Below are 15543 nucleotides of genomic sequence, written 5' to 3' on the forward strand. Positions count from 1 at the left end.
CCCTCCTCTGGACCCTTTCCAAAATCTCCATGTCTTTCTTGTACTGAGGGCTCCACACCTGGACATGGTACAACAGATGGGGCCTCACAAGAGCCGAGTAGAGATGGACAATCCCCTCCCTATCCGTGCTGACCGCCCCTCTCCCGATGGAGCCCAGGCTCCCATTTACTGGCAGTGCTCACCGCGCAGCGCTGCTCCCCGTCGGCACAGCCCGGCCAGGCGGCTCGTCCCGCCGCCCCACGGGCAGGAGCCGCTCGGCTGCCCCGTGTCCGTGTTACCGCTGCCGGCCATGGCCGCACCGACACAGCGGCACAGCGCGCTGCTCACAGCCCTCACCTCAGGCTGAGGGGGGCGGAGCATAGCCGTCCCGCTGCCCAATAGGAGAAGGCGGTGGCAGAGCGACACGGCCGTCAGCCAATGGGCGAGCGCGGCGCGGTGGCGGGCCGTTCGAACACCTGCGGCCGTTGCTCGGAATGCTCGGCTCGGAACGAGCTGCTCCAACGTTCGGGAACGCGGGGCTCCCTCGGCACCTCGTTCCTTGCCGCAGCCTCGCCCTGCTCTGTACCATCGCCTTCTGGGGCCGAAAGAAAGCGAGGACACGATACTTCCAGCGCAAGCGTTGGTGCCGGGGTCCCAGACCCGCAGAGCTGCGGCCTACCACGGAGACTGCGGCCGAACCACCGGGCCCGGCTCGGCCCTGCGAGGGACAGGCCCCGGCGCTGCACTACAACACCCAGAATGCCGCGGGGCGAGCCGGCTGCGCATGCGCACCAGAGCAGGAAGGCCCCTGCCGTTACCCCCCCCAGGTGCACAGCCGTGGAGGTGATTGGCTGTCGGCGGGGCGCCGGCTCTGAGCTCTGATTGGCTGCCGCCGCCGTTGAGGCGGTTGTCGGAAGGGGGAGGTGGGAGGAGAAGGAACATGGCGGCGGGGAACGGAGAGGGGCCGCAGGACATGATGGAGGGTGAGAGCGCCGTGCGGACCGCGGGGCGGGGCGGAACCCAGCGTGGAATGGCGCGGGGCAGGGGAGCTGGTTGTCCATAGGGAGCCCCCACAGGGGGGTGATGGGCTCGGGGCCGGCCTGACCGGGCAGCCCCTGGAGGTCCGGCCTGAGGAGAACCCTGTGGTGATGCTGGGAGCGGGGCCTGTGCGGGGCTGTGCAGGCTGCTGAGACTTCATACATAAGGAGAACGTAAGGCAGATCCCTCATGGTTTCCCATATGCTGTGCTTACCGGCCGTGCTGAGGCGGCAGCCAGCTGTGCCTTTATAGCTCTTCCTGTAGCCTCGTGTCATTGGTCCCCTCACATGTGCTACTGGTTTTATTTCTTCTGAAAGGTCTTTCAGTGTCGTAGATCTCCTTCCATTTCCGTAAACTTTGGAATTGCACTTCATTGATCTAAGAAATTTCCTTTTTCCTCCAGTCTTCTTCCCAGATTGTTGGTTTATAGGAAGATGTGATGGGAGGAAAAAGTGCATCCAATATCAAAGTAGAAACAAGGGGTAAGAGGCCTTTTATTTAAGACTAAACCTTTCATTTAGTTAACTTAGGATTTCTACTAACTGCATAGTGGTATTTGTGAGTCCTGGTTGTGATATCTGCTTGCTGCTTTTTGCCCTCAGTGTGCTGCCAGATGTAGCCTAACTCTGCTGTTCTCTATCTCCTACAGTCGATAAGCGGATCGAATCAGAAGAATCCGAGGACGAAGGGAAGAAGACGGTGCGCTTAGTAACGGACCTCAGCCAGCAGAGCCTGAGAGATGAGCAGAATGGCGAGAGCTCCCCAGGTACTTTTCCACCTCAGTGATTCAGGGAGGTGGGAGCCACCCACCTGTGTCAGCCCTTTGCATTTCTCTGTGTGGATACGTGGCGTCAGCATTGAGAAAGAGCTTGATTCACGCTGCTTTGTGGAAGGCTCCTCGCTTTCTATAGAAAGATGCTGGAAGTGTTTATTAAAAATGAACGACACCAGCTCTTGTACTGTGTAGAGCTTTTAACTTTAAAAATCACCAGATCCCTTTGGAAGGCAAAGAGGACTATTTCTAAGTATAAAACACTTTCTGCAGCAAATTCAAAGTTGTTTTTAGCTATCAATCAATCAGAAAACCCTCCAAGTTGAAGGTTGTGTGGTGATGTGTCTGAGAGCACATGCAACAAACTGTAAATCCTGAGCTGTGCACAAGCAGTTGAAGCACACAGATCAGCTGGAGACAGTTTTCCTTTGTACGCACATAATGTTTTGAGCATTCATTTAGCTGGTGTAATTTGTTTGAGGCGTGTGTTGTATGTTGTTTCCCTTTGGGAGCTGTAACAGGAGAGAAATGACTTTGAATGACATACTTTTATTTCAAATGGGGGCAGGCAAAATAACTTATTGTCAGATTTCTATTAGATGCTACAAACAAACAACTATTTCTAGGGTAGAAACTGAGAAGAGGAATAATACTGGAGCACGTGAGTTAGGAGCTGGCAAGGAAACTAAGGTGTTCAGCTGAAAGGAGCGGGGGTGTTTTGCCACCTTTTTTCACTGAAGCTCACAAATAGAGCTCAGACAGCTGAGATTTCATGTTTGTTGTTGAGTTAATTCTCTGAGGACCAGCACTGCTGCTGTGAAATCTAATAGTGTGTCTTATACTTTTCATGCGTGTTGGGGTTCTAGCTACATTAAATGGTTGTGGTGCTATGGTTTTATGTAACTCAGAAACTGCCGCTCTGTGCTGCACCTTTAAAGCTCCAAAAGAGCAGGTTCCATCGCTGAGCAGTGTAACACTGCTTGTATGACTCAGTCCAAGGGGAATAGTTCAGTTCTTTCTAATGTGATGTCTCAAATAACTCTTGTTCTGACCTCGGACTCTGTTCCTGTTGGCTGTAAGTTCAGCTGGGCTGTTTGGCTTGGAGCTCCCTGTGCTGGCAGGTTTTTGTACCCTAGAAATAGGTTAAAGAGATGTGGTCATGGGAGCAGCTGAGAAGCGCATCCCGCTCCCCTGCTGAAGCACATCCCTCCTCATCTGGCAGAAAAATGGGAATTCAGGTGCTGCGTGGTGCTAAAATGCTGACGGGCACATTTATGCCAGTCAGTTCTGCTGGCATTTCTATACCACCATGCAGCGTCACCAACATTGTCAGCTCATTTTCAATCCCCAAATGTAATTTATGCTCCTTGCTAATTTATGCTGTATAAAATATTAAAAGATGAGGAGCAGAGGATTCTCTTGAAATCTTAATTTCAACAAGTCAGTTCAGTGAGGGCTCTTTCCTGTTTGAATGCTCAGACAAGAGCTGTGCCCTAATACAGCAAGGTAAATAACAGTGTGTGGAGCTATCAAAGCCTGCAGCTTGGCAGGATTAACAATTGTGCCTTTTGTACAGTTAATCCCTACCCTACTGCAGACGATGCCAGGCATTTGTAGGAACAGCACTCATTAAGGATTGGGGATGTTTGGCGTTTGTATGAATGTTGTGACCGTGCTCGGGAAATAAAAAGTCATTCTTGTGTTAATGGGATGGGTTTGCATCCTATAATGCAGGAGTTAATCCAAAGCCTTTGAAACGTGACTGTAATTAAATATGCTTCTAGTTTTTTGGTTACACATAGGGCTTATATGTTTAAAATGGAAAGGGGTTGCATGTTTTGTAAAGTCTTATTAGACTTCCTTTGGAGGTTGATGCAGACAGCACACCATCTGCAATTGGTGTGAATTATTCAGCATGGATGTATCCAGTAAACTTCACTCCCTCTTGTGCTGTGATAGAAGTACAGCAAATGCTGGGCTACCTTCCAGAACTACAAAAGCATTTCCCAAGCAAATGTATGCAGTGTGATAAACAGTGTTTTCTAGCATATTAGTGAGCTTATTCAAACAAAACGTCAAATCCATATTCTGGCAATATTTGTGAAATAAAGACAAGAGGGTGGGGTTGTGGAGATGCTTCGTCATTCTTGGCACTATCAGCTGCCAGCTTAGGTGTACTTAGGTTCCTCCTTGGGACCCATGTGTTGGGTTATCTGAGGGGCACAGACTCTTTGGAGGGTACATCCTCAGGGGGATACTGCCCCTATGTGTAAAGGAAAGAAATCCTGCCAAGTTCAGTCTTAAGCCAGTGTTACACATCAGCCAGGAAGGCAGTCTGAATAAGGTGCTGCTTGTTTTTCCTAAGCTTCTAGGTGTAAGGTGGAATGATACAAAGCAAAAGGTTATTTATAAGGAAAGACTTGCCAATATGGATGCCTTCACTGGGAAATGCAGAGGCAGTCTCCACCAAGGAGCAATCTCCAAGAGACGTTGCCTTAGTGGTGGTCAGCCCTTAAATGAGGTCTAGAGGAGGTGGAATCAAGCTCCACCCCTTCTGGGAGCACAGCTAAATTACCCTCACCTGTACTCCCACAACTGACCCAGCACTTGCCTCAGCTGATTAATCAGAGGTTCAGGCTGTGATTACCAATTTCCCATACATCTAGATATGGAATTGTGTTGGTAAGAAAGCTTTGTTTCATTACTTGCTGTTGTGATGAAAGTGAGTCTATTTCTAATGCAGCAGAATATCCACATTGTGCATCTTGTGTGTAACTTGTTCTGAAGAGCACTTGCTCCCTTTGTCCCCCTTGATGTTAGCCATTGTAATCATGACTTTAACCATCAGATAGCAGAAGTCTATAACATATCTGTTTCTGCTGCAGGAGAAGCAGAGATACCAGTGGACATGGATACAATTAGTCTGGACCCAGAAGCTGAGGTAAAGAAACGTGTTTTGTTCTTTCAGGCTTTACTTAGCAGGATGAAAGGGAAAACTAGTATTGAAACCTAGCTAAAAGATCTAATTCTTCTGAAGGCCCTGGCTATCGTATCTTCTCTGAAACTGGTTCAGAGCCTTCAGGCTAGATATGGAAGTATTCTTCTCTTGATCAGTATCCAGAACATTTTGTTTGTCATTTTGGGTTTTAGAATAAACATAGAAGCAAATAAAGTGTCTTCCAGTTAAGCCATAAGTGGGTAAGAGAATCTTGGGCAGTGCTTTATTCAAGCTATGCAACTTTTTTTCAGTAAAATTACTGATTTACTAAGAGAAATAGCCCCCTGTTGGTGAAACCAAGCTCACGTTGAGGATGATGAGAAAGCTTTTGCCCTCTCACAGGTACTGCTTTTGCAATTAATGAACTTAGGCATGTGTTTCACCATTGCTGGTAAAGTAATCTGCCAAACCAAATTTGTATGTGCTCTTTAGAGAGGAGTTTTAACGAGCTGTGCTTTTTGTAAGTTTGTCATTTTCCTTAGAAGAAAATAACTAGGTTCATCTTTGAAGAGTATTTTGGAACACTTGCTGAATTCCTCTGACCTCTGTTTCTCTTCAGGATGTTGACCTGAATCATTTCCGAATTGGGAAGATTGAAGGGTTTGAGGTGCTCAAGAAAGTGAAGGTAACAGCTCAAAGGAATAGAGAATATTTGGAGCTGGAGATTGTGTGTGTCTGACCTACTAGAGAACAAACACGGGAGTCTTTTTGGCTGCCATCCTAGCAATTTCACGTTATTTTTGTCTGAAGAAGGTCCATCCAAACCTAAATTCTTGCTCTTCTAGTTTAAAGGCATTTCCACTTGTCTTATCAGTGTTAGACCATGTATAAAGTTGGTCCCTCTTCTGCTTGTAAGCTCCCTTCAAGTACTGGAAGGCCACAGTGAGGTCTTCCTGGAACCTTAAAGAACTTCTGGAGGCTTCTAGTAAATTCCTGCTCAAAGCAGGTCCAGTTGGAGCATGTGGCTTAAGGCCTGGTCCAGTGAAACTGTTGGGTGTTTCCAGGGATGGCGCTTACACGACCTCTGTGGGGCCCTGTGCCAGTGGCTGCATTCCTGGTAAAAGCTTTCCTTCTGCACTGATGGAGGAAAACTGGAAAATATTGTATTTTAAGAAACAAAGCCCGCTTTCTGTCTGTATGCCAAAAGACATGATGTGCTGCTGTTCATATCTGTTTTCCTGCCAGACTCTGTGTCTGCGTCAGAACTTGGTGAAGCGCATCGAAAACCTGGAGCAATTGCAGACCTTGAGGGAGCTGGATCTGTACGACAATCAGATTCGGAAGATCGAGAACTTGGAAACTCTAGCGGATCTTGAGTGAGTCATGGGGAATCACCAGGTTTGGGCTGTGGATAGATTGTCACTCGCTGAGTTACTGAGCTGTAATTATTCCAGTCTTAATCACCCAGAGGCTTCTCGTCATTCTCTTGTCTGTGAAGACAGTATCTGGTCTCCATTGATATTTAACTGTGTAGTAAACTAGTTTTATTATCCTGGAGCTCACCTGGGTCAGTGGAAATGAAACACCATCTGTGTAAGACAGCAGGAAAGGTAGGTGGTTACAGCTTCCATGCAGGTGCAGGAGCACTCAGACATTCCTTTGTATTGACAGGGAGAGCTCCATATAACATTTGTACTCCTGCAGAAAGTGACTAGAGATGTGACAATTCCTATGGACTGAACAGTGCTGAAAGTTGACTTCACTCCATGGTGGCAGTTCCACAGCTGGGCTAAACAGCGTCCTTTTTGCACATGACATACCTTTGTTTTCTCCATGGCATGCTATGAAAGTAGTTTGAAAGTTGTATTCACTATTTCTGATTAAAGAAATGCCACTTGTGACTCCAGCTTCATGGCTTAACAAAATGCTTGATTTCTGCAGATAGTGAGGCTCACCATCAGTTTACAAATGCCTCTGCCAGGACCTTCTATGCATCCTGGACTGAAGAGCCCTTTGTTTTGTTTTACCTCAGGATCCTGGACATCTCGTTTAATGTTCTGCGACACATTGAAGGACTAGATCAGCTTACCCAACTTAAAAAACTCTTCCTCGTCAACAACAAAATCAGCAAAATTGAGAATTTGAGCAACTTGCAGCTGTTACAGATGTTAGAGTTGGGATCCAATCGAATTCGGGTAGGCTTGCTGTACAAGATGCTAGCTGGAGAGTTTTGAGCTCTGTGGCTTTTGGGATTAGCCCGTTCTCAAAGCGCTCTGTGTTGACTTTGACTTGTGATTTTGCTGTTTTTATTGTTCTAGCCATTCAACGTATAGTTTGTTTGTTTGCTGCACCTGCTGGATCCTTCCATTGTGTGTGCGTGTAGTGCCTGGCTTCTAAGCTATAACAGAGGAATTTGTCTTTAGTGCATTCCCTGTGTGCTGCCCTCTGCAGATGGCAGTTTTCTCTCTGTAGAGAACCAAGCCTATGAAAACTACCAGCTATTGTTTTCTCCTGCCTTCCTCGTGGCTGTTGCTCTGTCTGCTTCTTCATCAAACCAATTGAACTGTAATTGCAGCTTCAGGTTTGTGTGTGTATTTGATAAATCTCTACATTTGTCTCACTCAAGAAAAACATTTTCTTGAGGCCTTGCTCTCAAGTGCCTCAAAAACCTGATATCCCATTGCTGACTGCTTTTTCTTAGCAGCAGCCTTTCCAATTTTCTTGATTTTGATTGCACTTAAAGGGAGGCGGTTCTGAGTGGTGTCTGCTGTCCATAAGGGCAGGCTCCTGCATTTTGCCCAGGTCGTAAGGGAATGGGTGAAACAGGCAACACAGAAGACTCACTGTGTGCAAAGCGAACTATTAGTTTTTTACAAGCTTTTTCAATGATATATACACTTTATAAAATAGCTGTACGAAGTGAATGCATTCCGATCTGAAAGTTGTATAAAATGATATTGCCCAGTTGCAGATGCTGAGAAACTCTTTGTTATGCTGAATGAACAAATGAGGAAGGTACATATTTGTTCTTTGTATTTTAAGTGTTGTGGAAGTTTAGAAAGTCTCCTTTCTGGAAAAGAAGGAAACTTAAACAATTAGAAACAGCCTTCAAACAATTAGAAACAACCCTTCAAAGGCAGAAATGTTTGCTGCTTTTGTGAACTGGAAAAACTCTTTTTGGTCCAAAAGCTGAACTGAAGTGACTCTTCTGTCTGAAGGAATTGTTACTTTGGAAAGTTACTTAGGGGGAATAAATCCTGAGTGGGAGAACATCAGGCCGATGAGTGGTTTAGGAGCCTTATGGTTCACATAGGCTGGGGAATGTGATTTATAGAAGTGCACTTGTTGTATTCAGAAGCATAATATGCTTTAGGGAAATCAATCCTTGCATTTCCAAAGCTCGGTTAAAGAAAACTAATATGTCCCGTTTCTCAGCATCATTATTTAGTGCAAACAAGAATAAAAACCAAACCAGCTGGGTTTCTGTACTGATACTTGAGCAGTGTATTGCCACCAGTATTGTCAAGCTGGAGAATATACTTTGAATGACCAGCTTGAACTATTTTATGTGCATTTTTTGTGGTGCTGAGGCTGTGCATGGTAAAAACCAAAACAATGATATCACTGTATGAGTAACAAGCTAAATTTTCTTGTTTTAGCATCTTTTATGTTTATCTGTTAATTCTTTTCTGGCTTCTTTAAAAAGCAATGCTCTGTGCTTTACATTTGCTTTACTGAGCTTTAAATTGCTTTACTGGAGTGAGAAACCTGTGTCTAGGGTGGGCATGAAAAAATGCATCTCACCTGGGGAAACTAGAACTCTGCTGGTGGTTTTCCTGCTGGTAGGTTGGCCTGGCTACGTGCTTCATAGGTGGGTGTATCTGTAACTCTGGAGAGGAAGAAGCCATGAGCAGGCAGGTCAGGCAGTGTCTGTGGGTCTGGGATGCCTGCTAAGTTCATCCCCAGAGCATTAAAGCTTCTGCGGTAATGCTGTGTTAGTCATTTGCTGCAAAACTTAACTTCTTGGTGTGCACTTTACCTGGGGTCCGTCATGACTTAGAAAACACTTGTAGTTCTGTCCTTACATGAATGATGGGGAAACAATTTCATGCCTGAGCTGATCCATTTTCATGCTTTTCTTTCCAAAGTTGGACTGAGGCAACTACAAGGCAAGCAATTAACTTGTTCCCTAGCTTTTTTTCCTCATGCCTGTTTCATACTTGAATGTGGCTTCTTTATTTTTTTATAGCTTTAAGTAGCTTTTTTTCTTTCTGATTATTTCTTCTCAGTACCCTCAGAGTCACAAGTATTTCCTCCTCAGGGCTGGGGGAGCTACCATTGAGAAACAAATCTATTATTTTCTTGCAAGGCCAAAAGAGGGGTAAGTCCACAGGCTTAGAAGGAGGGTGAGTCCAAATACAAGCAGATAAACAGCTTATTTTGAATCTGTTGGCAATTTTGGGATAGAGATTGAAAAGCTTCTTTCTGGAGCATACCTATAATATGCTGTGTGCCCGTCTTCCTCTGCTTTCCCATGCCCACAAGTGCACACAGAAGTCTGAGTGGTGCTGGGATGTGGTGTCCTGTCTCACCAGCGCTGCTGGGCTCTGACCCTGCCTGGCAGGGGGGTTCTGAAAGCTGGCATGTCACAAAGTACTTGAGTGCAGATGCACAGCTATGTATCTGTATCCATGTATCCATGCTGCTGCTTTTCTGTGAGCTGAAATCTGTTTTTAAAATTCCTTTTCAGCAGCACCTACCTCTGTTTTGTATTTTTTTATAGACTTTTCCTTGCAAAGAAAGAAGGATTTTATTTTTTCTTTCCTCCTGTTTACAGGAGCCCTTTCTAAACCCATATTTTATCCTTTTTCTTGCCCTGTCTTTCTTTAATCTTCTGTTGATCATTTCTGGTGTCCCCATTCTTTTTAATTGTTGGAAGTAAAGAATATGGTTCTTCATGGTGCCTCACAGAGATTTTCTCTTCCACTAAAAGCTGAGCTCAGTGTTTAAACTGATGTAGTGTATATGCTCTGTCAGTAGTGTGTATATTTATCGTGTACGTTGCTTAAATTGGTATGTTCTGCCAGTGGTGTGAATATGCAGACAGTAGATAAATGTGCTAGCAGCTAATGGCATCTAGATACACCCAAGAGGCAGTTAACCTTGTTTATGGCAGAGAAACCAATGAGCAGAGGAGCTGGGCAACTTGCCTCCAACTGCTTTCATCACTGATGGCTAGAACTGAGTTTGGGAACTTCTCCTCCCAGCTTCTCTTTCCATTCACCAGTGACAGATGGCCTGAATTCACAAATGAGCATCTCCTGCCCTGGGTGTATGCCTTGTGGCCCAGGGAGTGGCCTTTTCAGTGTTACATAGCCTGTCCATTCTCTGATCCTGCCTGGACAGTGGGGCTACAGCCAGGAGAAAGCAATGTGACCCCTGCTGAAGCCAGCAGCTAGCAATGCCGTGGGCCAGCCCTCACAGGCTGAGGTTTGCTGTCACTGCACAAAGCCCTGCACTTTGCTCTTGGGTCCTGAGGGAGGCCCAGCCCACACGCTTTGTGCTGTGGAATTGGCAGGCTTGTTTTTCACAGGAGGGGAACTGCTGCACAGGTCAAGGCTATACAGTGCTAAGTGTATCCACAGGTTGGAGTTCTGCATCACAGCAACGCTGTCTGCTTTGGTCTTCTTGCAGGTGATTGAAAACATCGACACCCTGACTAATCTCGACAGTCTGTTCCTTGGAAAGAATAAAATCACCAAGCTCCAGAACTTGGATGCGCTGACAAACCTGACTGTGCTCAGTATACAGGTATCGATCCTGCTCTGTCCTGTTGTGTTTGAAACACCCTTGGTGACGTGAACCACCTTTACGATGAGCTCTTTTGAATCTTTGGTTTCTGGGTCAAGCTGCTGTATTAGAAGAGTGAAATGAATGTGAAGCCCAGCAAATGAGTTATGCTAGGGAAGTCCTCTTATTGGCAGTCAGCTCAGCATCGCTGCCTTCTGCCTGAACAGGAAAGAAAAGTGAATGACAAGCCTGTGCTAAATGTAACCTGCCCTTAATGAGCTACTGGAAGCTTCCAGCTCTTTACTGGGGTGGAATAAATGCCATCTGACAAAGTTCATGCAGTCTGGCACAAGCTAGGCAAACAGTTCCTGAGGAAGTCATACTTTCTACATGTTGCAGTACATGTAGGCATCTTGATATAGAACTGTATGTATCAGAACTGAAATCCTGTGACTTCACTTAGGATTATTGTGTTAGAAAGACCTACAGAATGAATGCTGCTAAAGCATTGTCATGTTTCTGAAGAGACCAAGTAGGAAACTGCTGCTTCTGATGGGGAGATGAGGGTCTGACTCTCCTGAACTTTGCCTCCTCTGGAACTTCCTTAGGTCTGGTGGTACAGTTCTTTAAGATCAAGCACATGACATTGTTGTTGACCCAGACAGGCTGTTTCCCCTTTCCATGCTTTATCTTACTTGGATTTTGGGTAGTTCAGACTGATCTTAAACTGTTGTTATGCTTTCAGAGTAACCGCCTGACCAAGATTGAGGGGCTGCAGAGCTTAGTGAACTTGCGTGAGTTGTACATCAGCAACAATGGCATCGAAGTCATCGAGGGACTGGAGAACAATGTGAGCAGTATAAGTGTGTCACAACTGCTGCTCTTAGCATCCTGTGGGGGGGGAGGGGGGGCTGGGCTTTTCCTGAAGCTTTTGTTCCTCAGCTCTTTCAGTTAGGTGTGAAGAGTTCTGAGTATCTTGAAAAGACCTCAAAAATCCCAAGTATTAGTTACATTGAAATCCCTTACATGCACAAAGCCCCTCTGGATCCTGGAGTAAGTTGATTTTTTGATTGTGGAGGGGAGCATTTGAGGCATGTGGTTCATGCAGCAGCCTGGCAGATCTTGAGCAGTGAAATGACTGATGGCCACTGCTGGCTGGCTCTGATGTAGCCTTCCAGACAGCAGTTTGTGGATGACCATGGGTCTTCATGGGTAGGACAAGTGGAGCTGGGAGTGAGAGGGACAAGCCATGGCATATAGTTTGCCTTCCTGTCACTGTAATTCTAGATGGGAATGATTTCACAGAAGCCTGTAGCATTTTGATTCTCACGCAGCAGCAGATGGCGATGGAGGAGAGCAGAGAAATCAGGAACTTGGCTGTGTGCAGGGCAGAAAACTTTCTCTAAGGCTTTTGAACTTCCTGCCGCAAAAAGTGCTCAGCTCTGCCCAGGAGGACACTTCTGATCCAAATGTTAATGGCTTCCTATCCTTAATGCACTGTGGAGAGAGAAAACTTACTTTCTAGGAGCCTTCAACTGACAGTTGCCATCTAAGCAAGTAATGGCTTTCATTTTTGCTGCATGGCTTCTGGGAGGTCAGTAACCCAGCTTAATTAAAAGCAGTCTTTCTGCCTAAATGTAGACAGGAGTTCTCATTGTAGGACAGCTGGTGATAACGTGTTGTTGCTTATAGTGATTTTTATCTCTGGATCTGAGTGACAGAAGATCAAAGGAAAGTTAATGTAACACTTTTGTTTGCTTGTCTAGAACAAACTCACAATGCTGGACATTGCATGCAATAGAATCAAGAAGATCGAAAATATCAGTCACCTGACAGAGCTGCAGGAGTTCTGGGTAAGTGCTGTGCACAGTGAAAAGGGCCTGTGATGGGGAGGAGTGCTGAGTGTCTGTCTTGTTGAGCTCTCACAGTGCTTCTCATCTTGGTGAACCTCTTAGGAGGGTACAGTGATGGTTTCCCCTCAGGAAGGAGTTGAGCCTACCAAGGTTTTGGCAGGGCTTTGGTTAGTGGTACAAACCTGTTTCTATGTAGGATGTAGGCCCTGCCTTCACACTTGAGGTGGTTATGAAACAGCCTTACTGTGTCCTATTTTTGCAAATCTCATCTTTCTTTAAGTCAGCACGACTGTGTAATGAGAGAAGCCGATACTGTGTCACCACAGCACTGGAACACAGCCTCTGTTTAGAACAGACTTGATATGGTCATGTTACAAATATGAAACAAATGGAACTGTCTCTGCTTTACTTCCACTCCTAGGAGGCAGATAATTGTGTAGGGTTGTTCCTGTTACCTTTGTGACACCCTGGGTAACAGGTCCTTTACCATTCATAAGTCTGCTAAGGATATAAGCAGAGACTTTTTTCGCCTGCTGTATCAGTACTGTGCCACTCTGGGGACCTACGTACAAATCTGTTCCTGTTTTAGGAACAAGCAGCAGGTATTCATGAATTTCCTGTGTTAGAGCTGAATGTTATGCTGCCCTAATGCCTGTTGTTTGGAGTTCAGTTGTATAAGCCTCTGGGCAGAGGCTGAGAGAGAGGATGGAAAAGCAGTTGCAAATGGAATCAAGCTGCAGACCCTATTGTCCAGGCTGCATAGACCATCTTTCTCACCTTGGAGAGTAGCTTAGCCGGCTGCCAGTGGTGCTACCTGGTGGTATTTATTGCATAAGGAACTCTTTAAGTAACAGAAGCTGAGAAGCCTGTTCAAAAGATGTCATGTTAGAAATGAGGTGGTACAGTATGGTCAGTGTGTGACCTCTTGACATCCTTTGCAGTTTCCTCCTGTTTGTGGTTGCTCTGCTTATAGAAGGCACTGCACAGCTGTTTCCGTCCCTTATACAGGAAGCAAAGGCAACATCCCAACCTCACTGGGCTTTCCTTGCAAAAACACGATGCTTTAAGAGTCCTCTGCCAGACAAAGCATTGGCTGGGATCTCCTGGCTTTGTCCGACTCCTTTCCCTACCTGGAAATGGAAAATGCAATTCTGGCTTCTCCCCCCATCCCACCTTCAGCACTGTTTAAAAAGAAAAGCTGCTGAGGGAGGCCAGAGCCAATTCATTGGCTTATTTCTTTTCTCTCCTGGAGAGGAGGGCCTTCACATAGCCTTCATGCACAAAGACCGGACAGTTACAGCCGCTGGGTGATGCTCCTCTTGAGCAGCGTTGGTGTGGTTTCTGATACTTGGAAGTATTGATGTGTGTGTGCATATGTGTGCTCTGCAGATGAATGATAATTTCGTTGAGAGCTGGAGTGACCTGGATGAGTTGAAAGGAGCCAAGAACTTGGAAACTGTGTACCTGGAGCGAAACCCTTTGCAGAAGGACCCCCAGTACCGGCGTAAGATCATGTTGACCCTCCCATCTGTCCGGCAGATCGATGCCACGTTTGTTCGGTTCTGAACCTCCTGCTGCCCCTCTCTTTCCTGCCCTACTTGGAGAAATGTCCCAGCTGGGGTTTTTTATCCACTTACCACTCCCCAGGTCTTCAGTACACTGACACTCTCAGAGCAAATGGTCAACAAAAAGCACTGACTACCAGACCTTGTGTACAATGCACTCATTGTTTTTGAAATGTTGTTATTATTAAATCTTAACATAAGAGACTTCCTTGTGCTTGTATCTTATTTGCCTGGGAGGTTTGGCAGCATTTGCAACAGACTGGAGCATTTCTGCTTGGAGCCACGTGGTGACACAGCTTCAGGTTGGTGATATCCTTGCAAACATGGCTGTTCCTGATCCAGACCTAGAGGTGGTCAGTAAAAATGTGGGTGACGGTGTTGACATGGGGGAGAATCAGATAAAAAAATGCTCATCCAGGTGCTCAGAGCTGAGTTTTTGCTAAATATCTGTTAGTAAAACCTGAGGGGGGGAGGAGGAATGGAAGCCTTTCATAGCAATTTTATTTTATTACTTTTTTTTTCGAGGCACAGTCACAGGTTTGCTATAGTTGACTGAGAAGAGATAGCTTGAGTTGCAGAAGCTGTGTGAGGATGTGTGTACCTGGATGGAGCTACCAATGGAGGCACTGCTAGTATGGCACCTGTATTAAATGCTGAGCAGTAGACCAAGCTGGGGACTGGAGAAGGAATTAAGAGGTAAGATAATGGACTGTGTATCCCGCCTGGGGAGGGGAAGGGTCTAGTCCCAGGCCTTCCTCATTGCCTTCACCTCCACTTTCCTGCCCTGTGTATACAAGTATGTCCACAACAGCAGCCTGTGTGCCTTCACCTCAGCCTATGCACAGCAGTGCTGCTTGCAGGTGGGGCCCTTCTGCTCCAGCCGGCTGTTTGCTTGGGCTCCTTATTTGTGTTTTTTTTTTGTAGTCACTGCCACCTCCTCAACACACATTGCAGTTCAGCTGGGTCCAGGTTGCCCACCTGCTACCCTGAGCTTCCCCAGGGCCCTGTTTATCCCAGGGCTCACCCAGCACATGCCTGTGTGTTGGGCCTGAACAGGCAGCACGGGGCCGGCAGCCTGTCCTTATGACTCCCCCGCCCCTCTCACCTTGGTTTAATGCACCTGTGTGCTTTGGACTGCAAAAGCTCTCTAGCTGGGCCACAGGGACATGTCAATGCTGTGGGGAGACAGCTGAGAGTACCCTGGGACTGGGCTTACCTGCTGCTGTGCTGCCATCCAGGTGCAGTGACAGCTCCATGTGGCTCTCAGAGGTACAGGGCGTTCAGAGACAGGGACAGCAACCTGACTTCAACCTACTGGTACCTGCTGGCTGTACGCTTGGGCTTCTTCATCAAGGTTCAGGTAATGGCCACTGGGCCACACCAGGAGGGATGGGGCATGGGTGCTGAGTGGGGACGTGCTGACCCGCATCCCCTCTTGCCAGCAGGGTGTTCATCTGCCTGGTGCCAACATTCCCAGGTTGACAGAGGTCAGGGTCAAACACTGTTAGGCTTTGCTCTCAGCTCCCCTAGAGGGCAGCGCTCACTGCCCTTGTCCTGGCTCAGCCCAGGCCAGCTGGGCCTTGTCGCAGCAGGCTGAGCCCAGCCAAG

At 46.7% G+C, this 15543-nt stretch overlaps 2 protein-coding genes and 1 long non-coding RNA gene across 8 annotated transcripts in view; 1 reads left to right on the forward strand and 2 right to left on the reverse strand.

The window, feature by feature from the left end:
• The window catches only part of PASK (PAS domain containing serine/threonine kinase), a 16196-nt gene extending 15776 nt beyond the window's left edge, over positions 1-420 (reverse strand). For 3 of the 4 annotated variants that reach the window (XM_015871061.2, XM_032446690.1, XM_015871060.2), the window contains exon 1: positions 183-330. In XM_015871061.2, coding sequence (XP_015726547.2) covers positions 183-291 — 109 coding nt within the window. In that variant the 5' untranslated portion in view covers positions 292-330. The other variant, XM_015871064.2, reaches the window with a different exon arrangement.
• A 38-nt stretch (positions 421-458) lies between these two features.
• On the forward strand, positions 459-14139 carry PPP1R7 (protein phosphatase 1 regulatory subunit 7). 3 transcript variants are annotated; one of them, XM_015871077.1, is made up of 11 exons: positions 885-962; positions 1421-1499; positions 1667-1783; positions 4675-4730; positions 5347-5412; positions 5973-6103; positions 6760-6922; positions 10422-10538; positions 11263-11367; positions 12284-12370; positions 13760-14139. In XM_015871077.1, the coding sequence occupies exons 2-11, from the start codon at positions 1457-1459 to the stop codon at positions 13934-13936; spliced, it is 1062 nt and encodes a 353-aa protein (XP_015726563.1). In that variant the 5' UTR covers positions 885-962; positions 1421-1456; the 3' UTR covers positions 13937-14139. The 3 variants fall into 3 exon arrangements, with proteins under 3 accessions (XP_015726561.1, XP_015726562.1, XP_015726563.1); XM_015871075.1 differs by lacking the exons at positions 885-962; positions 1421-1499 and adding an exon at positions 459-822; XM_015871076.2 differs by lacking the exon at positions 1421-1499 and having other exon boundaries at positions 849-962.
• Positions 6783-10422, reverse strand: LOC116653860. The gene is made up of 2 exons (XR_004308438.1): positions 9224-10422; positions 6783-8616 (listed from the first exon to the last, which is right to left on the reverse strand). It is a non-coding gene; the product is annotated as an uncharacterized LOC116653860 (long non-coding RNA).
• Positions 14140-15543: the final 1404 nt, after the last annotated feature.

This window comes from Coturnix japonica, chromosome 9, assembly GCF_001577835.2.
Source record: "Coturnix japonica isolate 7356 chromosome 9, Coturnix japonica 2.1, whole genome shotgun sequence".
Taxonomy (NCBI): domain Eukaryota; kingdom Metazoa; phylum Chordata; class Aves; order Galliformes; family Phasianidae; genus Coturnix; species Coturnix japonica.

Excerpts from the sequence above, each read along its gene's own strand:
- PPP1R7 (XM_015871075.1), top strand. The coding sequence starts at position 474 with ATGCTCGGCTCGGAACGAGCTGCTCCAACGTTCGGGAACGCGGGGCTC. Across the intron at positions 1,784-4,674 it reads GAATGGCGAGAGCTCCCCAG|GAGAAGCAGAGATACCAGTG; the intron begins GTACTTTTCCAC and ends TTTCTGCTGCAG. Across the intron at positions 11,368-12,283 it reads TCGAGGGACTGGAGAACAAT|AACAAACTCACAATGCTGGA; the intron begins GTGAGCAGTATA and ends TTGCTTGTCTAG.